Below are 18,251 nucleotides of genomic sequence, written 5' to 3' on the forward strand. Positions count from 1 at the left end.
GGGAGCTGCCTATGCAAAAGGCTATACTCCATCCTGCTGTTGCTTTTGTGTGCACATAATGAGATTTACCAGAAAAAAAAAATCATGATGGAGATGAAAGATTTTGTTGCATTGAATACACTCTCACTGATATCATTGAAAGCTCATTAGTCTTATGTGGGACAGCTTGAAGTGATTGATCTTAATGTCGTAGATTATAGACATTTAATTCAGTCATCACCAGGTGGTCAACCAACTCAAACTATTTTCATCTATGATTTCATATTTTCATTTGCACATCCAGATGTAAGGGTATTGAGGTTTTTATGTTGGCTATGTCATCGACTGTCTACAAATACACATTATTCCTAGTTTTAGTAAAGGATATTGTTCAAAATTTGTTCTTTTTTATTCCTGTTCTGTGGCGACAAGCAGTTTTTTTTTTTTCCTACTAGTTGACTGCTCATTGCTAAATTTTCATCACATAAGATTCTGCAATCGAGCAAAAACCAATACCAGCATGGCATTTCGGATCCCATACTAGCTACACTATTTTTACAATGTTGAAAAAAATAAAATAATGATTTTTTTTTTTTTGTCATTTCACACTTCCACAAATCATTTACATGTTTCAATCTACTAGAATGTGTGACTTGGGTACCTGATTTTCCAGAGAAGGTAAAAACCAGGGTGAAAATAGAAGATTACTTGCAGTGACACTTTTTAAAGGGTACTGCTGGACAAGGACTTTAAATTTATTTTAGTATATGACAGACACACTACCTATGAACGTAAGTCACAACTATTTTCATCTAAAAAATTTATACTGACTCCATATAAGGATAACATTTGGATAACATAACATTTTGTAATGATACCTCTCTTGATACAATCGATATAACGTAGAGGGATACATCGCTGTCCCCTGCATGCACTCATTCCAAACCACCGCTCATGCATACGTGATCATATAGCTGCCAATAGTCTATACCTAATGTACGTGCATGCATTGACGCTTTACCATTACATGTATTGATAAAGTGGACCAGATAATTCAGAAGCAATAAGCATTTGGTGTACACGTTACTAGTACAGTGTATACTAAACGCACAAACAAACGGAAGTCGCGGAATTCTTATACAGTGTACTCGATATATTTCTTAACCGCCCTTGAAAGTTTCTTGGTTTTCTCTTTGCAGATATCATAGCCATGCTATAGATATTTCATTGTCATATATTTTTTGAAGCAGAAAAAGATAAACACTAAGACTTCTTTATACCAGTTGTCCCCTTTATTGAGATGAGAGCAAAGAAGATGGTTATGTCTATTGCATGTAAAAGTAAAAAACTGAATACATATTTAAATTCAACTACTAGAAGGTTAGCTCAGAATCATGCCCCAGTACGACGATGTATGTTTTTGGTGGGTTTTTTTCTCTCTCTTTTTTGTTTGTTTTTATTTACATAAACGATGCATTCATGGCTGGAATTGCCAGGATAATCTATCCATCTATCCATACGAAATACAGACTGAAGAAAAAAAACCCAAAACATGTGCAATCATTTTCGTTGCGTTTGAGTATGTGTTACAGGATGTGTGCATGTGCGTGTGCGTGCGTGCGTGTGTGTGTGTGCGTGCGTGTGTGTGTGTATGTGTGTATGATTGTGTATGATTGTGTATGATTGTGCATGGCGGAGGCATCAGTCGCCATAGCGACATTTCTAGTTTTTTTCTCTTTTCTCCCCCTCCTTTCCCATGCGTTCCTGTCAGCCTGTTGGCGGGCTGATTATATAACTATATTTACTATATTGTGATGTGTAGGCAAGAGCAGTTAACCAAATTAGGTGCATGTGTATGTGTGTGTGTATGGGTGTGTTTGTGTGTGTTTGTGTGTTGCATGGGTACAGATAGGGGTGGGGGAGGAAACAGGAAGGGAGGGAACTGGTGGGGGTGGTCATAGGGACTCAGTAAGGGATATGAGTTAGTAGGTGGGCGGGTATTGGTTGATAAATAATATGGTTCCATTATTTATTACTGTATAATTTTGCTGCATAATTCATTTGGATGATTATTAAGATTAATGCTAGAAGAATTGAATTATCACTGTTAAATTTAAGCAATTTTTTTTGAGAGCATAGGGGAAGTGACTGTATGTAAATTGATAATTGTTCATGAAAATGTAATTTTTGTTATGTCATTATGTACAGCAATAGCAAATTTGCTATTATGATCACAAATGTATATTTTCGTCATTTCAATTGTAGCAAATGAAAATTGTTTTTTTTTCTATTACTTTGAATGGAACAGAATAAACATCGTTGAAAAAAAAAATGTGTGTGTGTGTGTGTGTGTGTGTGCATGTGTTCATGCAAGATTAAAACAGCTGTAGATTATGTCATGTGCAGACCTATATGAACTTACGCCATGGTAACATAACTACGAATTTTGACAGGGACATCCCTGTTATTCTGCTGCTCGAGGAAGTAAAATGCTCTTTTAATACTTTTTTAGTTTGCTTCTATTACTTGAAAGTGTCTTTCTCTGAAATTTAAAGGGCGAATATTTGAGTAAAACGTGACACCTTTCTTTTGCCATGTTTCAGCTGTCACCATAGGGTAGGGGTTTTGTTTTGCATTATATAAAAAAAAGCAACAATCATTCATCCAAATCCATGAAATGTCCGTAAAAATTTTTGTGTCTTTTTTTTCCCTCTTGTCTATTTGTGTGTGTGAATTGCCGATTAACATCAAGTGGATATCCAAACACATGCCAGAGTGAAGAGTGTGGCACTAATTTACCTTGACAAAGCTGATAACACGGCGTCAAATGTAGGGCTGACATTTTTGTTTCCTTCTCTCTCTTTTTTACGACTTCTTAGTGGCTATAAATATTTTCCCCAGCGCGATTTTTCTGCGCTGCGCTTCGCTGGCATGGATACTCACTTCATATCTTCAGCTGATAGCTCTACAACGTTTGCAAAAAGAAGAAGAAGAAAAAAAAACGATTCATGTACATGTGCATGCAATTTAAAGCTCACAGTTGCATTGCAATATCACAATTCACGAAGCGGCAAGAAAAAAAGTAGTCGGGCATAACAAAAAGCACGCTTCAACAGTAGTAATATTGTGTGCGAGAAATGAGGCCACACTATACCGCAGCAATTGCGTGTCCTTGAATTGCGCCGGGAACGTTAATGTATGTCTAATTAGTTCTTCATATAAATTCGAACCGTTTTTATCTCTCAGTTTTTCCTCTTTTTCTTTGAGTGTCTGGCTGCCGTACGAGAAAGCTTAATGATCTTGTTTTGTCACTGAGAACTTTATAGACTATGAGGGTATTCTTCGCGAGCTTCAAAAAGACAGACAGAGCTAGAACGAGAGAGAAAGATTGGGGTAGAGGGAGAGTGCAATTCTTGGTTGAATGTGGTAAGAGGCTTAAGAAGCAAGAAGTCAATAACCTGACACACATTTACGAAAATATGGCATAATCAGTGACCAATTTTTGCGAATTTCGCCCACGATGTCTGTGTTGACGCAGAAAAGTACAAATGGGTTCCTGGTAATGCTGTAGGGTAATGATTATGGCTAATGGGGCCCTCTGGAAGGGCATGTGTAACCTCAGAGCCTACCCTACTCGACAATACGGTTGTGCTGTGATTCTGCTCTTAACGATGGTGATTATAGACAAAAATAATAAGATGATAATAGCAATAATGACGATATTGATAATGATATCCTCAGTCATCATCATATGTTAATCATCATTATAGTCATTGCTGATGTGCCGTAAATCATCATTATCATCAATCATATCCATCGTTATCGCTACCATATACTGTTCTCACAACTCAAGCAGCTGAGGAGCTTTTGTGGTTCAATGGATATAGATAGGCCTACAGACTCTCGACTCCATTTTTTTTTTCATTTATCGTTCCATATTCCACGGTTCATACAATTTTACATTCCATTTGATTTTACGAGAGAATTAAGTACAACACAAGTAATCAATTTGAGATAGAAATAAGCAAATGATGCAAATATGAATATTGCGTAATTATGAAGAGTCTACTAAAAAGCAGAAGCTTGTAGGATGATGGTTCCAAAGTAATGAATTAAGAATTTCGTATAATGTATTATTGACGGAACATATGAGAACACAAAATGTCGATAATGTATAGTGCACTGTATAGCTTAGTAACAATTTGGTCAAGCAAATTTAGTCATCCGAGCGAGACTTTATTGAGAGTATTCTCCTTACCCCTTTTCCCTCTCCCGTTTAGTTTCCTCTCCCTCTATCCCTCTCCCCTTCACTATTACCCCCCCCCCCCCCTTCGTACCTAGCTCTCCCCCTCTCCCCTCCCCGCTTTCCGCTCCTCGTCCCTCTCCCCTCTCCTCCCCCTTTCTTCTTCTCTCCCCTTCTCTCTATCCCTTCTGCAGTCCCCTCACACCCCCTCTATGGTCTCCAATCCTCTCTCTCATTTCCCTCCCCTTCCCCCATTCCCCTCCCATCGCCTACCCCTCTCCTCGCCTAAACTTATCCGAGCCCCGAAGCTGATCTGGGGGGCATTTCATGAAGCATTTTGTCCGACAAAGTTGTCGGACTAATTTGCTCTCAGCCAATCAGATGCAAGGATTTCAGTAGCTTGTAACAGCTTGTCAGAAAAATATCCGACCAAAATGCTTCTTGAAACGCCCCCTGAGCTCATGTCTGTACAAATATATAAGATGGAAGTGAATTTTGTGCAAATAGAAGAAATAATGTGTTATCTATTGAAACAATTTAATCATCTTTATTCTTTCATCGATACCATTATCATGCATGATTATTTTTATATCGTACCATGAATTGAATATTTTATCATCATCATCATCTTCGTCGTCGTCTTCGTCGTCGTCATCATCATCCTTGTAATCATCATTATTACTGTTATTCAGCATTTACATTCATTCAAGTTTTCCTGAATATAATTTATGAATGATTTATTTGGATATTCTTTCAAAGAGGTTTTCGAGAGAAAAGAATATTTTTTCATCTTGTCAGGAATGTGTAACAAAACGTCGTTCCTAATGAGAGCGAATAGGAAAATTCTCAACATCTGAAAGACGGAATGGAAGAACACGTGCATTTGCAGTAGCTTGAGTTGTTAGAAGTCGTTAACTTCGTGGTGGAATGTAAGAGAATTTAACTGGTTATTGAGCAATAATACAAATGCATGTAACATCATAATCGCTCGTGATCCCTTTGTCAGAAAAGAGTGTAATTTGAGCAAAATAAACCTTTTAAAATCTTTGTTAAATTGAATCCATGACATAACTTGATTATGATGAATCAAAATCATATGCATATCTCCATATTTTTTTGAGGGGGGGGGGTCTCTATGACACGTGCTACTGATGAATATGGAATCTGAAAACACAGCTACAGCTTTTTACGCGGTTGTTTTCACATTTAAAAAAAAAATCATTTGGGGTACTGCGAATTTAATTATGGATATTATGTTTGTTGGTTGTGGAGACAGCGCTGCGTAATGGTTCATGGAATCTATGCCGCCTTGTCCGGTAGGTATTGCTACTGAGTCAACAGAAGCCAAGAACTGCGTTGCGTTGGATAGCCTGTGACGATGCCAGCTATGTAAACGTAATTACGCCGACTCGAACTACGTACGTCGAAAAAAAAGAAGAAGCTAAAAGCCTTGCGGCGGCCAGCTACCATTTCGTGTTCTTTGGTCAAACAGTGAAGCCACGAAGACAAGTCGTCGGTAGCCGAATACGCCGGTTACGCGCTTTCATTAATGCATTTGGGTCGCTCTCATGGTATATCAAACTTGCAGCGACCCATACGTTCGACTAGATACAGTTAACCTGTCCTCCGATTAGCGTATGACGTTAATAATATATTGCTTACGAATTGCGTTGCTCGGATGAAGATAACAAGCCCTCAGTGAGTAGACCGTTGCAGTGCGCAGACGACGCACTTGCACTTCTCCAAGGAATTTTTCTCCCAGTCTCGGCGCGCGCCGTGCTCGTAGCCGGCCTCAGCTCAGAGCAGAAATGTGCCATTTACTTGATTGGGATACTCTGACAGTGTAGTGTTTCATCTTCTCTCTTTCCTCTACAAATTGTAGTGTGTGAACAGAGCAAGATTTAGAAAAGTTTGCTTTTATTTTCCTTTTTCCGTTCTCTCTTCTTTCCTGCGAGGGTAGGGATGTTGTTTGCCCCCTGTCTGTCATGGGGCCCCACCCTCTCCAGCCAGTCATGTGTGTCGCCGTTGCAAGTGACGTCGACTCCCGCACCAGAGCTGTTCGAAGTGTCGATGATGCTGGTTTCTCGTTTCGTCTCGCCTCCCCGCTACCGCGAAAACTTATCGGACTATTCACGCTGAAGTCTCAACCTTGTCTGCCGCCATGCCTTCTCCTCCCGCACCTCCTCCACCTCCTTGTGACGCCAAGAGAAGGAAACACCTCCCGTCTGGTGGCCAGCCAGGTGTGAGACCCGAGCATTCCGGCAGCACGGACAAAATGTCCGATTCGATCCTTCACAAAGTAAGTCTGGCGCAGCCACTGTACTTTTTTTTTTTGGCAAGCATGATGATGATGATGATGATGATGATGAAATGCTCTTGTTTTACCTAGAATCTCCATATAGATAGGCGATGTTCTGACAACCCGAGCGATTTGTTATCGATTTTTGATCATGTTTAGTGTGTATGTTGATTTGACGTGCTCCAGTAATTTTTGTTTTGCATTATTGGGTGCTGTTTTTATCTCAAAACGGAGGTTCCCGTACACCGAACAATTCGTCAATCACTAACCGTGCTTCATTGTTCCATGTGCTGTGTTTATGAATTGGGCTCGTAATGTTTCTGAGTACCGTAATATCGTTCATGTCATTAGCGGCGCGTGAAGCCATTTTCAAACCGTGCTCATTGTAGGATGTTTTTGCTCCTGACTTGTCGGAGCTGTTGTCAACATAGCACGTCACACTCGAGAGAAACTGCGGCGTTCTCCGAGCTCTGCAGGCCCTGGTCCCCCGGGCGCCGTGAAATTTCATTACCTCCTCCTCCAAATTGAGTCAAGACGCGTCTGGTAAAATAATTGTCAAGGGACGCTGGAGTTGAGAACGAGATATCGGTGGATTATTAGGCTCACGTATCTTCCAAAAGCTCTTATGTTGCGTGTATACGTTACGTGAAATGAGACCCACTTTCCCCTCGGCTGTATGGGTATTCTCATCACGAAATCATCAGGTAAACGAGCCAACATACTTGGGAAAAGTTTGTAAAGGAATGCGTCTCGTTCGCGGCTTTGAGAAACTATATGACTAAACTTTATCCCAGCTCTAATGAAGCACTTGTAACTTTCACTATGAGTCATTTCATTGATATAGAGTAATATATAGAAATTTTGTTAATGGTGAGTCACACAGTCTGTATTTGAACCAAAAACAAAACTTTTTAAAAATCGTTGAAGTTGAGCCTGAATGTAATCAAACGCGAGTCAATGTTTGAACTTTGGCAGAACGGAAATAACGGCACACCTGTTGCTCCCAGATGGGGAAAGGAGGTGGGGCGAACATAGGATAATGATGGTGTAGAGGGAAGGGACCTCGTAAACATTACCGCAGGGCTAAGCATCTTATTATTACTGTCACGTGACCCTAATTAAAAACTTTGATGCGTCAATATTCATTCCCCTAAAGCCGGAAAATGTTACAGTTTAGTTTCCAACCTATAACTTATCAGCTAATGGAGCGTGAACGGAGAAGACTACATACGTCCATACAAACATAATACACACACATACACACGCACGCACACACACACACACACACGTATTTATATATCATTATGTGTGTATATATACCTTTAACAGTGAATATAACATACAACATGAAATCAACTTAAAATTGATGGAAAATAAGTACGATATCAGATTCCCACGGAGTAATCACGTGAAACAATAGATTGATTAAAATTCGTTGAGAATATGATTATTCTGTTGCGTTGAATTGATAGTATTTGACTAATTAACAGCAAACTCCATGGCAAACTTCATTGATGTCCACAAACCCAACATCCTTGGTTCGCCGCCCCTCTCCTGTTCGCCCTCTTTTTGCACAAGTGCGCCCGTGCACTTGCTAGTGTCATCTAATGGCGCCGGCTGTCCTTTTTCCTCCTGTAATACAGCAGTTGATAAAGTCCCAATAAGAGAGCGTTGTCGTTGTGGTTTTTTTTCCACGCGTGTAGTTGCCTACAGCCAAGCAGGCAATAGAACACCTGCTTTAACTCTTGATATTGCTATACGTGCGGTGACAGAAACTCACACCCGTGGCGTATTATAATCACTGAACGTCACTTTGGCGGGTTTTATAGCATGCAGCTCCGCCAAGGTAACACCGCTATAGATTATACACTGGTCATAATGCATTACCATATTATAGCACCATTCAGAAAAGGCGCCTTTTGACTGCTTGTACATCCTCCACTATGTACGATTATTGTTTATGACCTATGGAACTGGAGTCTTTCCTTGTGTGACTGTTCTTCTATATCATTATTCAGACATCATAGTGTTGTTGGGTTTGTTTCTTTTTTTTTCTCTCTCTTATTTACGATATGATTTCTATGTGCGTTTTTCTTTTTCTTTGCTGATGAAAACTTTATAATCCGATGACGGATGTAATTTGTCTCAAAAGAGTCTTTTTTCTTATCTCTTAAAATCTAAGCGCTGTTGCTTGGAATAAAATTCTTGTTGCATGCACTACTTTAATTACATGTGGTTTCGAAGGAGATCAAAAACTGTTTAGTAAAATGCTTAATGTTACTAAATCGAATGACACATGACATAACATCTCTTCAGAATCATCTCTTCCCAAACGTCGTTGTTGATGTTAAATGTAAATGAATCGGCGAATTTTTTAGTTATTTAGTTGTTAAGTTCTTTTTTTGGGGGGGGGGGGGGTAGACAGCAGGATGAACACGATCCAGTCTTGTGGTTATTATGAGTTGCATGAATTATTCGCTAACTGTGAATCATAATTTCGTCATTTATCATACTACAAAGTCATGTAATGTCATCTTAGGTCGCCAGATTCCCATCACCAAATTAGCAGGTGGCTTTTTTTCGCTTCTCCTCCACCCCCCCCCCCCCCCCTTTCCCCCTTGATTCCGATCATACTCCAGAGACAAAGTGCAAGCGTGCAAGATGAAATCATGCACAGCGAGATCGTGAGGATAATGTTTAATCTATAAATTGCGATCGATGAAATCCAACGATGAATTTCATCGGAAGAGAGAGAGAGAGGGGGAGAGGGAGAGAAGACAAAAAAAAAATATCTGTAGTGTTGACTCCGTCGTTGCCCAGTGGATTGTTTGTGCAGCTTTCTTTCATTTATCGCTTGCCACCATCCGCGCGACGCGTATACCTGCTGTACCTATATACCTCAAACGAATTCTACGGCCTCCTTGTATGCATGCAGGATACATCACATCCGAACGGCAGTCACACTTGGGCATCTATGTAAATCAGCTCGGCAGCAATGCCCGTATTCCTCGTGTGACGACCCCATGGGCTGGGTGTGCGAAGATAAGATGACACAGCCCCCCCCCCCTTCTCCTTTCAAAGAAAGAACAACAACAACAACAAAGCGGGGGAAAAACGAGAAAAGATGAGGAACAGACGAAATAGCAAAAGAAAGAAATACGGGATGGATTAATGATAAAATGCTATAGGTAGCAAAAGTTAAGTCGAGTCTGGGTTTCACTTTGCTTCCATGACAGGACAACGAAAATATTCACAGTAGAAGCGGTATACAGACTACCAACTTACTTTGAATGTAAATTGAGGCTATACCACGTTGCAACGGTGTTAGATATGATATCCATTCAAACTTGCAGTCCAGCAAGGATTCCGCCGTTACATTCATAAAATGACACTTGTTTCTTGCTGGTTTTTTTTTTTTTCTCTCTCTCTCTCGTTTTGTTTCATCGTCCTGTTAACATCTGGGGACCGTTTCATGAAACTTTTTGTCGGTGATTTACACTGACAACTGTTAAAAGCTACTGAAATCCTTGCGTCTGATTGGCTGATAGCAAGTGTGTCGGTGAAAACCTCCGACGAACTCGTTGATGAAACGCCTCCCTGGTGTCGCATACTGGACGAGTGTTAGTGTTCTTATAGGAATAACGGATTTTTCCTTCCAAGGATTCTAAACTTCATAATCAAATTTCCTCGCGTGTTTTTTCTTTTTAAATGTCACGTGATATGCCCCTTTGTTTTAAAGCAGTCAATCATTTTGTATGTTTTGTTCTGTGTGCATTAATTTTTTTGTCCGTTGTGACTGGAGCTTTAGGTTTTCACCTTTGAGAGAACCAACCAAACTCATACTGAATATTGATAATAGTTAAACAAGGAACATGAAATTTGAATAAACAGGTAGACCTGTATTGACCGTTGGTAGTCAATACTCTGCAGCTGTTTGGTTGAATATTTATTCACCTGCTGGAAATTTATGATTTTCTCCTCCCTCTCTGTCTCTCTCTCTGTCTCTCTCTCTCTCTCTCTCAATTTACAATAATCTTATATATTTTTATGTATATATATATATATATATATATATATATATATATATATATACACGCATAATCATCTTTTCATTTTATCTCTGAATAGACACACACACGTATATAATCATCTATATATATATATATATATATATATATAATTGTATAAATGGGGATTTGAGGAATGACAGATTTTACACGTGTCGAATGGGGAAAAACAGAATGAGAAAACGGACATGCTGTAGATTGATTTTGTGGGAAGAAGCTAGAGACTATGGGAGACAAGAAAAGAAAGGACAAGGGACTTGTTTGTTTCTCTCTATGCGAACACAAGTGGTAATACATTCAAGTCAAGTCAATCAATCAATCAATTAATCAATCAATCAATCAATCAATCAATCAATCAATCAATCAATCAATCAATCAATCAATCAATCAATCAAGAGGAAGAAGGGGAGAAGGGAGGTGCAGGTTCTTCTCTCCTGCGGACTTTGCTTCAAGTCCAATGTCAGGAAAATTGTATTCTTCATCAGGATCTCGTAGATCTCTTGAATTCTCTTAGACGTTTCCCGTGATTACTGCTAGATACCCATGGACTATACATTAGTTTCTCATTCATTGACGCGTCATGCATAACCTCTGGTATTCACCCACTTCGCCATTCGATGGATGACTTATAGGACACTCATGATAACGAAGACAGACAGTCACTCTCACACGTGTAAACCATGGGACAAGGTGCTTACAGTGACTTTTTTTTCTACATACACTGGGGAGAGCGCTTATGATGTGCCACATCACGATTCCTTGCAGATGACACGACACGGGGAATATCCGGGATTACATACAAGGAAATGTTCTTTGATGCGTTCACATTCCATTCTCTTCTCAACAAAGTGAAACAAATATGTGCCATGATCCCCTCCACCCCCCCCCCAAAAAAAAAACATCAACCATGACAACAACAGTAAAACAAATTTTGTATAACTTTTTTACATGATTATAATGTTACGTTGATGCAGGAATTCGACCGTCACAAAGCGAACGAACTATAAAAGATATCTGATCAAGCTGACATATTGCTGTCGAATATAGCAAAAACCGAGAGATATGAAGACTTCATGCAGTTTTCTGCCTCGGTGGTCTTTGGGCAGATGGGATGATGGTTACATTTTTAGAACCTTGTAACAGATGGCATGCCCCATTATGAAAATCAGGAGACATTCTCGTTGAAAATTCCTCTTCGCCCAGCCCCACGCATAATACAATTCTCAGATTTGCATGCTCCGGATGCCGGAGCACCAATTGGTATACCCTTTACCCCTTCCTCTCACCATGGCACGATTCCAGCACACCCCTGGATTTTTCCTGGCTCTCTCGTTAAACCGTCTGCCAGTCATTTCGGCTCACATTGCCAGCCGTGAAGCAGGTCCCCGTCTCGGTTTGAAATATTATGGTCTATATACTATTTTGGTCTTTTTTTCTGTACGCTATTTTGGTTTTTAAATTCCCTTCGCCGTCATGCCTGGGCACAGCGGAGGTTCACTACTTGCGATGAAAACATGGACGTATATGCACGTCATTTTGACGTGCAATACAGCCCGTATGAATTAAAACTGATTTATGACAGTGTTTGCAAGTTTGCAGTCATATTTCATTCATTGTATTGCACGATGGCTATTGCAAAATGACATAACGTATTTTCGGAATTTGATACTGCTTTAAAAAAAAAAATCTTGAATGTTGGATGCAGTCCACCAAAATAACGGGGTTACAATATTGTATAAGTGTGTCTTACAAGGTCACTCTTTAAAGATCTTAATCTGATCTGTAGAGTCATCACTCTAGATAGCTTATTGAAAAAAACAACAACAACAACAACGACTACGCACCCAGATCGCATTTCTGCGTAAGAAATCATAATTCTTCCTTGCCGGAAATGGGATTGCGCCGAAGTTCAGAATCAGACCGAAGTGACATTATTATTCATTTCATTCATAACAAGGTGTGGATAATCACATCAGAAGATAAGGAAATATACAATACCATAATGTTAACAACGTATAAAAGCATACAAGAACAAACACAGTATCAATGACAATGAATCCTTCACATAGGCTTGATTTGACTCCACAAATTGAACGAAAAGACGAGTGGCAGATTTTGGTGAGAGTATATAGCTTTCTCCAGGGCTCCGAGTCTATTCCTTTATACGTGTGATGTACTGTGCAATGTACTGAAACTCGGGAGGCCAGACTCAACATCTCACCCCCACAGTCTACGCGCGAATTCTGACCCAAAAGTGGGACGCCAATACCAAACTAGTGGCCTTCATTCCCGTCGAAACACTCGACCTACAATAATCCTTTTAATAGACCATGGACGTTTGACCCGTATGTGGAATGCTATATGTTGTGCTAATGGCAGCAGTCCTCGCTTACAAAATAACCATAATGGCTGGGACTCAAGCTCGAATGAAAACAGAATAGATTCGTTCCGGCGAATTTACCAGTTTCAGCCACGCAGCAGAACTAAATCCATGGTTACTCGTAGTTCATCGTTGCAAACTTGTCTTTTATTGGCCGATATTTTCAAAAGCAGTGTAAGGTCATGCCATCACCACCCGTAAAAATGGGGGAGGGGCTTGAGAAAAGTGAGCTCCATAATCACATTCAATCGTATGTCTTCAAACTGTCGAACACGACCGATTTGGGACACTCTTTTGTTTGTTTGTTTTTTTCAACGTCGATATCAAAAGAACACAAGCATTATTATGGTTGAATATTCGTCAGAATGTGCAATTTACATGTTTATGCAACCTGCAAACTATACAGTGCGTATTAAAAAAAGGTAATCCAACATTGGAGAGCTACTATTTTATAATTGTCAGCTATAATGGAGAGGGCAATGTTGGTTGTTAGGAAAGGAGAACTCTTCTTCTTTCGAATGATACCTAATTTTGTTGACAAACGTCATGCATGACTGAACACATGAACTTTAAAGACAGCAATGACAGATTGCCCTTTTTCCAAGTTTGCGTGTTGTTATGAAGAAACAATTCATGTCTTACTGCATGGATGAGATCTGTCAATGAAAGTGGCCAAATTATTAGGCCATCCTGCACGACTGCAGGTTCTTTTTTAGGATTTCTTCTAACCTTTTATGCTTCATAACCTTCAACATGTTGTCAATAACTTGGTCATTCCCATAACGGCTAAACCATTATCCATTTTTCTCTCTTCATATTCAAGACATGGTTTGTCGCTGCCAGCTATGTGTTGAATATGAACTGACAAAATGGACTGTGTGGGTTTGGCCTCTGTGGGAGTGACCAAGTTATCGGACAGGTGGCCATGTTCATTTTTATGAACCATAATTAATGTTGGGAGAAACCTAAACACTTGCATTCGTACGGGGTGGCCTACACCCCCATCTTGGCTATGCACTTTCATTGACAGATCTCATCCATGCAGTGACACGTGCATTGTTCCTTCACAGTAACACACAAACTTGGAAAAAGTGCATTTTTGTCATTTTTTTCTTTAAAGTTCATGTGATCAGTCATGCATGACATTATTTGTCAACATAATCAGGTACCAATGGAAAGAGGAAGAGTTCGTCTTTCCTTAACGACCAACGTTGCGCGCTCCATAGCTCACAATTATGAAATTGTAGCCCTCCAAAGTTGGATTACCTTTATATGTATATATATATATATATATATATATATATATATGTATATATATATATATATATATATATATATATATATATATAATACGCTCCGTAGTGAAAAAAGTATGTGAATTGAGAGGTAATGATTACTTTCAGTGAACGAAAGTAGGCTGGACGGGACAGGATAAGTTGGATGTAATCTGAGAGACAAGACGATGTATTTGGAGGAGTTGTGATGAGCAATTAAAGTCAAGTTTTATCTGTCGCTGTAAGGGACGTTATTTCCATCTAAGCACCCACACATCTTGCTTTGGCAATTAATAAGGGCTGTACCTCCTAAATAATATCAAAATAAGGAGGAAAAGCAGAATTCATATCGAACAATTATTATTTCAGCATTATAAATGTTACCAAACAGGAGGACGTTTCATTCAGTATACCTGTTAAGTTCATGGTATATGGCTTGACAGGAACATTCAATCTGTCACGTTTGGATTTTATTTGTAAATCTCAGAAAACTATGATTACTGGAACTTTTCCTCCAATCGTTATCTTGACAGAGATGCTACTTATCCAAAGCGAGCGATTTTTTTTTTAACTTTTATGTTTTCGTGATTTTGTCTTTCCATCGAGAAATCGATCTTGAGAGAGGGACAGAGCCATATAGTACAGTGATTTCGTGCAGCAGCATCAACTCGCTGCGACCTTAGAAACTGAAGTGTACAAAAATTGTGTATTTGTGCTTCCTATATACACTGAAGAGGGAAGGTCGCGACCGAATTCGGTGTACTTCAAAGGCTTACAAATCCCATGTATAGTGTGTATGACAATTTCATCATGAGGAAGTGTATAGGCCTTATATCACAGTCCTGCTTCAATTTTCGTAATGACCTGGAACACGAGATCAAGTTCCAATCATCCTAATGGCCGGTGACACAAAAGGTAACCAATATACGATAGGCCTATAGTATTTATACTTTCCCGATGATGTGCATCGTCATATGACATATCAATGATACAGTCCGTTAAAGGTCACGTGCACTCGCGTGTAATATACAAATGGGACGTTTAATTTCAACACGTGTTTTTTATATTGTTTTAGTTTCGAGCATTGTTTTACGCTACATTACGCGTGTTTTATGCTGGATTATTCGATAGAGCTGTAAAACTGTTTGGGGAGATTATGAATATGTAAACTCATCTGACAACACTGTACTCTTTTAGATCAGGTTCTTTTTCTTTTTCTTTTTTTTCTTTTTTTTTTTTTTGCTTCTGACCCAAATTATTCAAAGCTAGGACTACGAAGGCACAAAAGTGCATAGACAATAGCACACGTACACGTAAATGATATAAACAATTTAAGGACTTGTATCTGTATCACAAAAGCGGTTCACATTTATAGTGTTTTGTTGTTGTTTTTTTTCATTCCGTTGCCTAATAACGAATTGGTGGTATAACGGTTCATAAAAAAATGTCACCGTACAATTTCAAGACCAAGGGATATAATGGCATTAATCTCATTTACGCAGTGTGTTGCCCCAAAAGCGCTGTTTTATGGGTAGGCCTGGATATATATGTTGCGATTTAAACGGGGATCAAACTATAGTGGGTGAAATAAACATAATTCTTGTTAACCCAGAACTGACATGCTTTAACGGCCAGCCATTACACTTTTTTTTTATTTATGTTCAAGTTCAAAAGATAAAGCCCGACAAAACGTCGCATCAAGGTCATTGTAATATCAGTCAGCCAATTCATCAGTGGTTCAGAGAATGTTCTCTGTCAAAAGTTGACATGGTGTGATTATCTCGACTAAAGGACAAGTAATAAACGTGATGCCTTTAATGTGTGAAATTGTCCCATCCTTGAATATCGCTTCTCTCGTGTACAAGTACAATGCACGCCTTAATTGGTGCATCGAGTATGCATGAAATATCATCCACGCACGGTGACTTTTCCCGATATTATAGTCTGGCTTTCCCGCAGGAGCTCATTAAACATTTTTCACAACACATGAATGCCATTTTCGCGAATTGTTAGGAGGGTTCTATCAAAAGGGAAGGAAGCGTGACGAATTATGGAAAGGTGGAAGATGATGAGAGACTTTTGATGAAGAAATGGGACAGATAAAAAGAGCAACTATAAATAGCTGTGAATATCATCTATAGCGTACAATGCAGGGCTATTTAGTATACGGGTTGGCACGCATTAACGTGTACTGTACGGCTGAATTGTAACTTTTACCATGCATCACCCGATGTACTGCGTCATAATTATCTGAACCACCTTTCCATTTCTCCAACTTCCATTCACCACAGCCGATCTACTAATACATGTTTGATTCAGCTTACTTCGTTCACCTTTCGGGTCAGGACCGCTGCTGTACTTTGTCATCATTAAACCACTTCACTGCTCCAACTTCTGATCACGGCCAATTCTCATTGTATTCTCTATCATGTTTAATCTTTATTTTATTTATCCACTTCCGGTCAAGACCACTTATGCAGGACCCGTACTGATTCGTGTCTGAGATATGTCATTCCACGTACAGTGCACTCCCTTCCGATCCAGAATTCAACTACTAGCACATTATTATTTGATGTGACTAACCTGTGATCTACTTCCCGCTCACGAAGACTGATGTAACATCATCTTATTTCATCCTCCGCTGGTCAAGGCCACAAGTGAACTGTTTAATGTTTTTTTATACGCATTTCATTTCAACCACTTCGGATCACACTAGTCTTGATATTCTATCTTATTCCACTCTTTCCTGATAACTCACAGAGAGCAGACTGTTCCACATATACTTCATTGAACCACTATTCTCGATTTAATTGAAGGTAAAAGTCCGGTGTTAAATAGTGAACACCGAGCTGGTGTTAAATTTTCGGTGCTCATTTATGGTGTTAAATTAACACCTCCGGGTGTCATTTCCAAATATAAAACTGTTTTTTGAAGAGTTTCTTAGTAACTGCACTTCTTGTTGATTTTTAATTTAAACAAGACGATCAAGAATTTTACACTAAACTACTAGATTTTTGAAAAAATGTGAAAATAAATTTACACCACAGTAACACCAGCTGGTGTGGTCTCTTATTGAAGCTGGACGGGTGTTAAACCATTGATATTAACACCAACAAATATCAAATCAACACCATGTGGTGTCATTTTTGAATTAACACCAGTATAGTGTCAAAATAACACCAGGTACAGTGTCAAATTAACACCACGGAGTGTCAGGTGAACACTTTTCAACACCATCGCAGTGCATTTTCTACACCTGTGGGTGTGGTCCTCTATTGAAGTTTGATCGGTGTTAGATTTAACACCCATGGTGTTAAATCTAACACCGATGTTTTTACAGTGTATATAGAAAGCCTTTTCCTACCAGCCTTCCGTTTCCACTCAAAATCTATTCTGTTGGAACTAAACATTATGGTAGAAGGCAGTTTCAATATAATATGCCTGCGGAAACTGTTGATTTTTTTTTCTCTAAAAGTGGACATGATTATGCATAAGAAATGCGTAAAATAATAGTGCATGCTGTGATAACACGATTTCAGTTGGGTAACGACGAAATTGCCAAATGTTAGCCATTAAAAACTGCGCCAACCAGTGTTGCAATCTGAGAACATACCCGATCGTGCAAGTTGCTGTACATGGTGCTTTTTACACTACAAATTGGGGCCGTAGTAGTATCATCCATTGATCTTCCGCGCGAGGGTGAATCGCAAGCAGCTTGTTGGGAATTACGATTGCTAGGGCACGATCGATCATCACTCAACGGTTTACCTATACTCACTATCGTGAACGGAGAGGGGCTCTTCAGGAACAAAAGTCGTGTACTGCGGTCGAAACTATTTTACGCTTTTGATCTCAAAAGACTGCAAAACAACTCATCCTTACAAATCGCGTCAGCTGGCCGACAAGTTTCATGGTAGACTTGTTCGATATAATAATTGCGAGCCAATTCCAAATGGTGGAAGATGATTTTTTTTAGCCATTCTGAGAACTTTTACCCTTAATGTTTCCG

General features: G+C 39.3%; 1 protein-coding gene across 1 annotated transcript in view; it reads left to right on the forward strand.

The window, feature by feature from the left end:
- Positions 1–6,440: 6,440 nt before the first annotated feature.
- The window catches only part of LOC139745235 (bestrophin-4-like), an 81,295-nt gene continuing 69,484 nt past the window's right edge, over positions 6,441–18,251 (forward strand). Inside the window, exon 1 of the mRNA XM_071655644.1 lies at positions 6,441–6,521. Coding sequence (XP_071511745.1) covers positions 6,498–6,521 — 24 coding nt within the window. The 5' untranslated portion in view covers positions 6,441–6,497. The remainder of the gene's footprint in view (positions 6,522–18,251) is intronic.

Source organism: Diadema antillarum, unplaced genomic scaffold, assembly GCF_040938485.1.
Source record: "Diadema antillarum isolate AM-2024a unplaced genomic scaffold, OU_Dant_1.0 scf00000036, whole genome shotgun sequence".
NCBI classification, from domain to species: Eukaryota; Metazoa; Echinodermata; class Echinoidea; order Diadematoida; family Diadematidae; genus Diadema; species Diadema antillarum.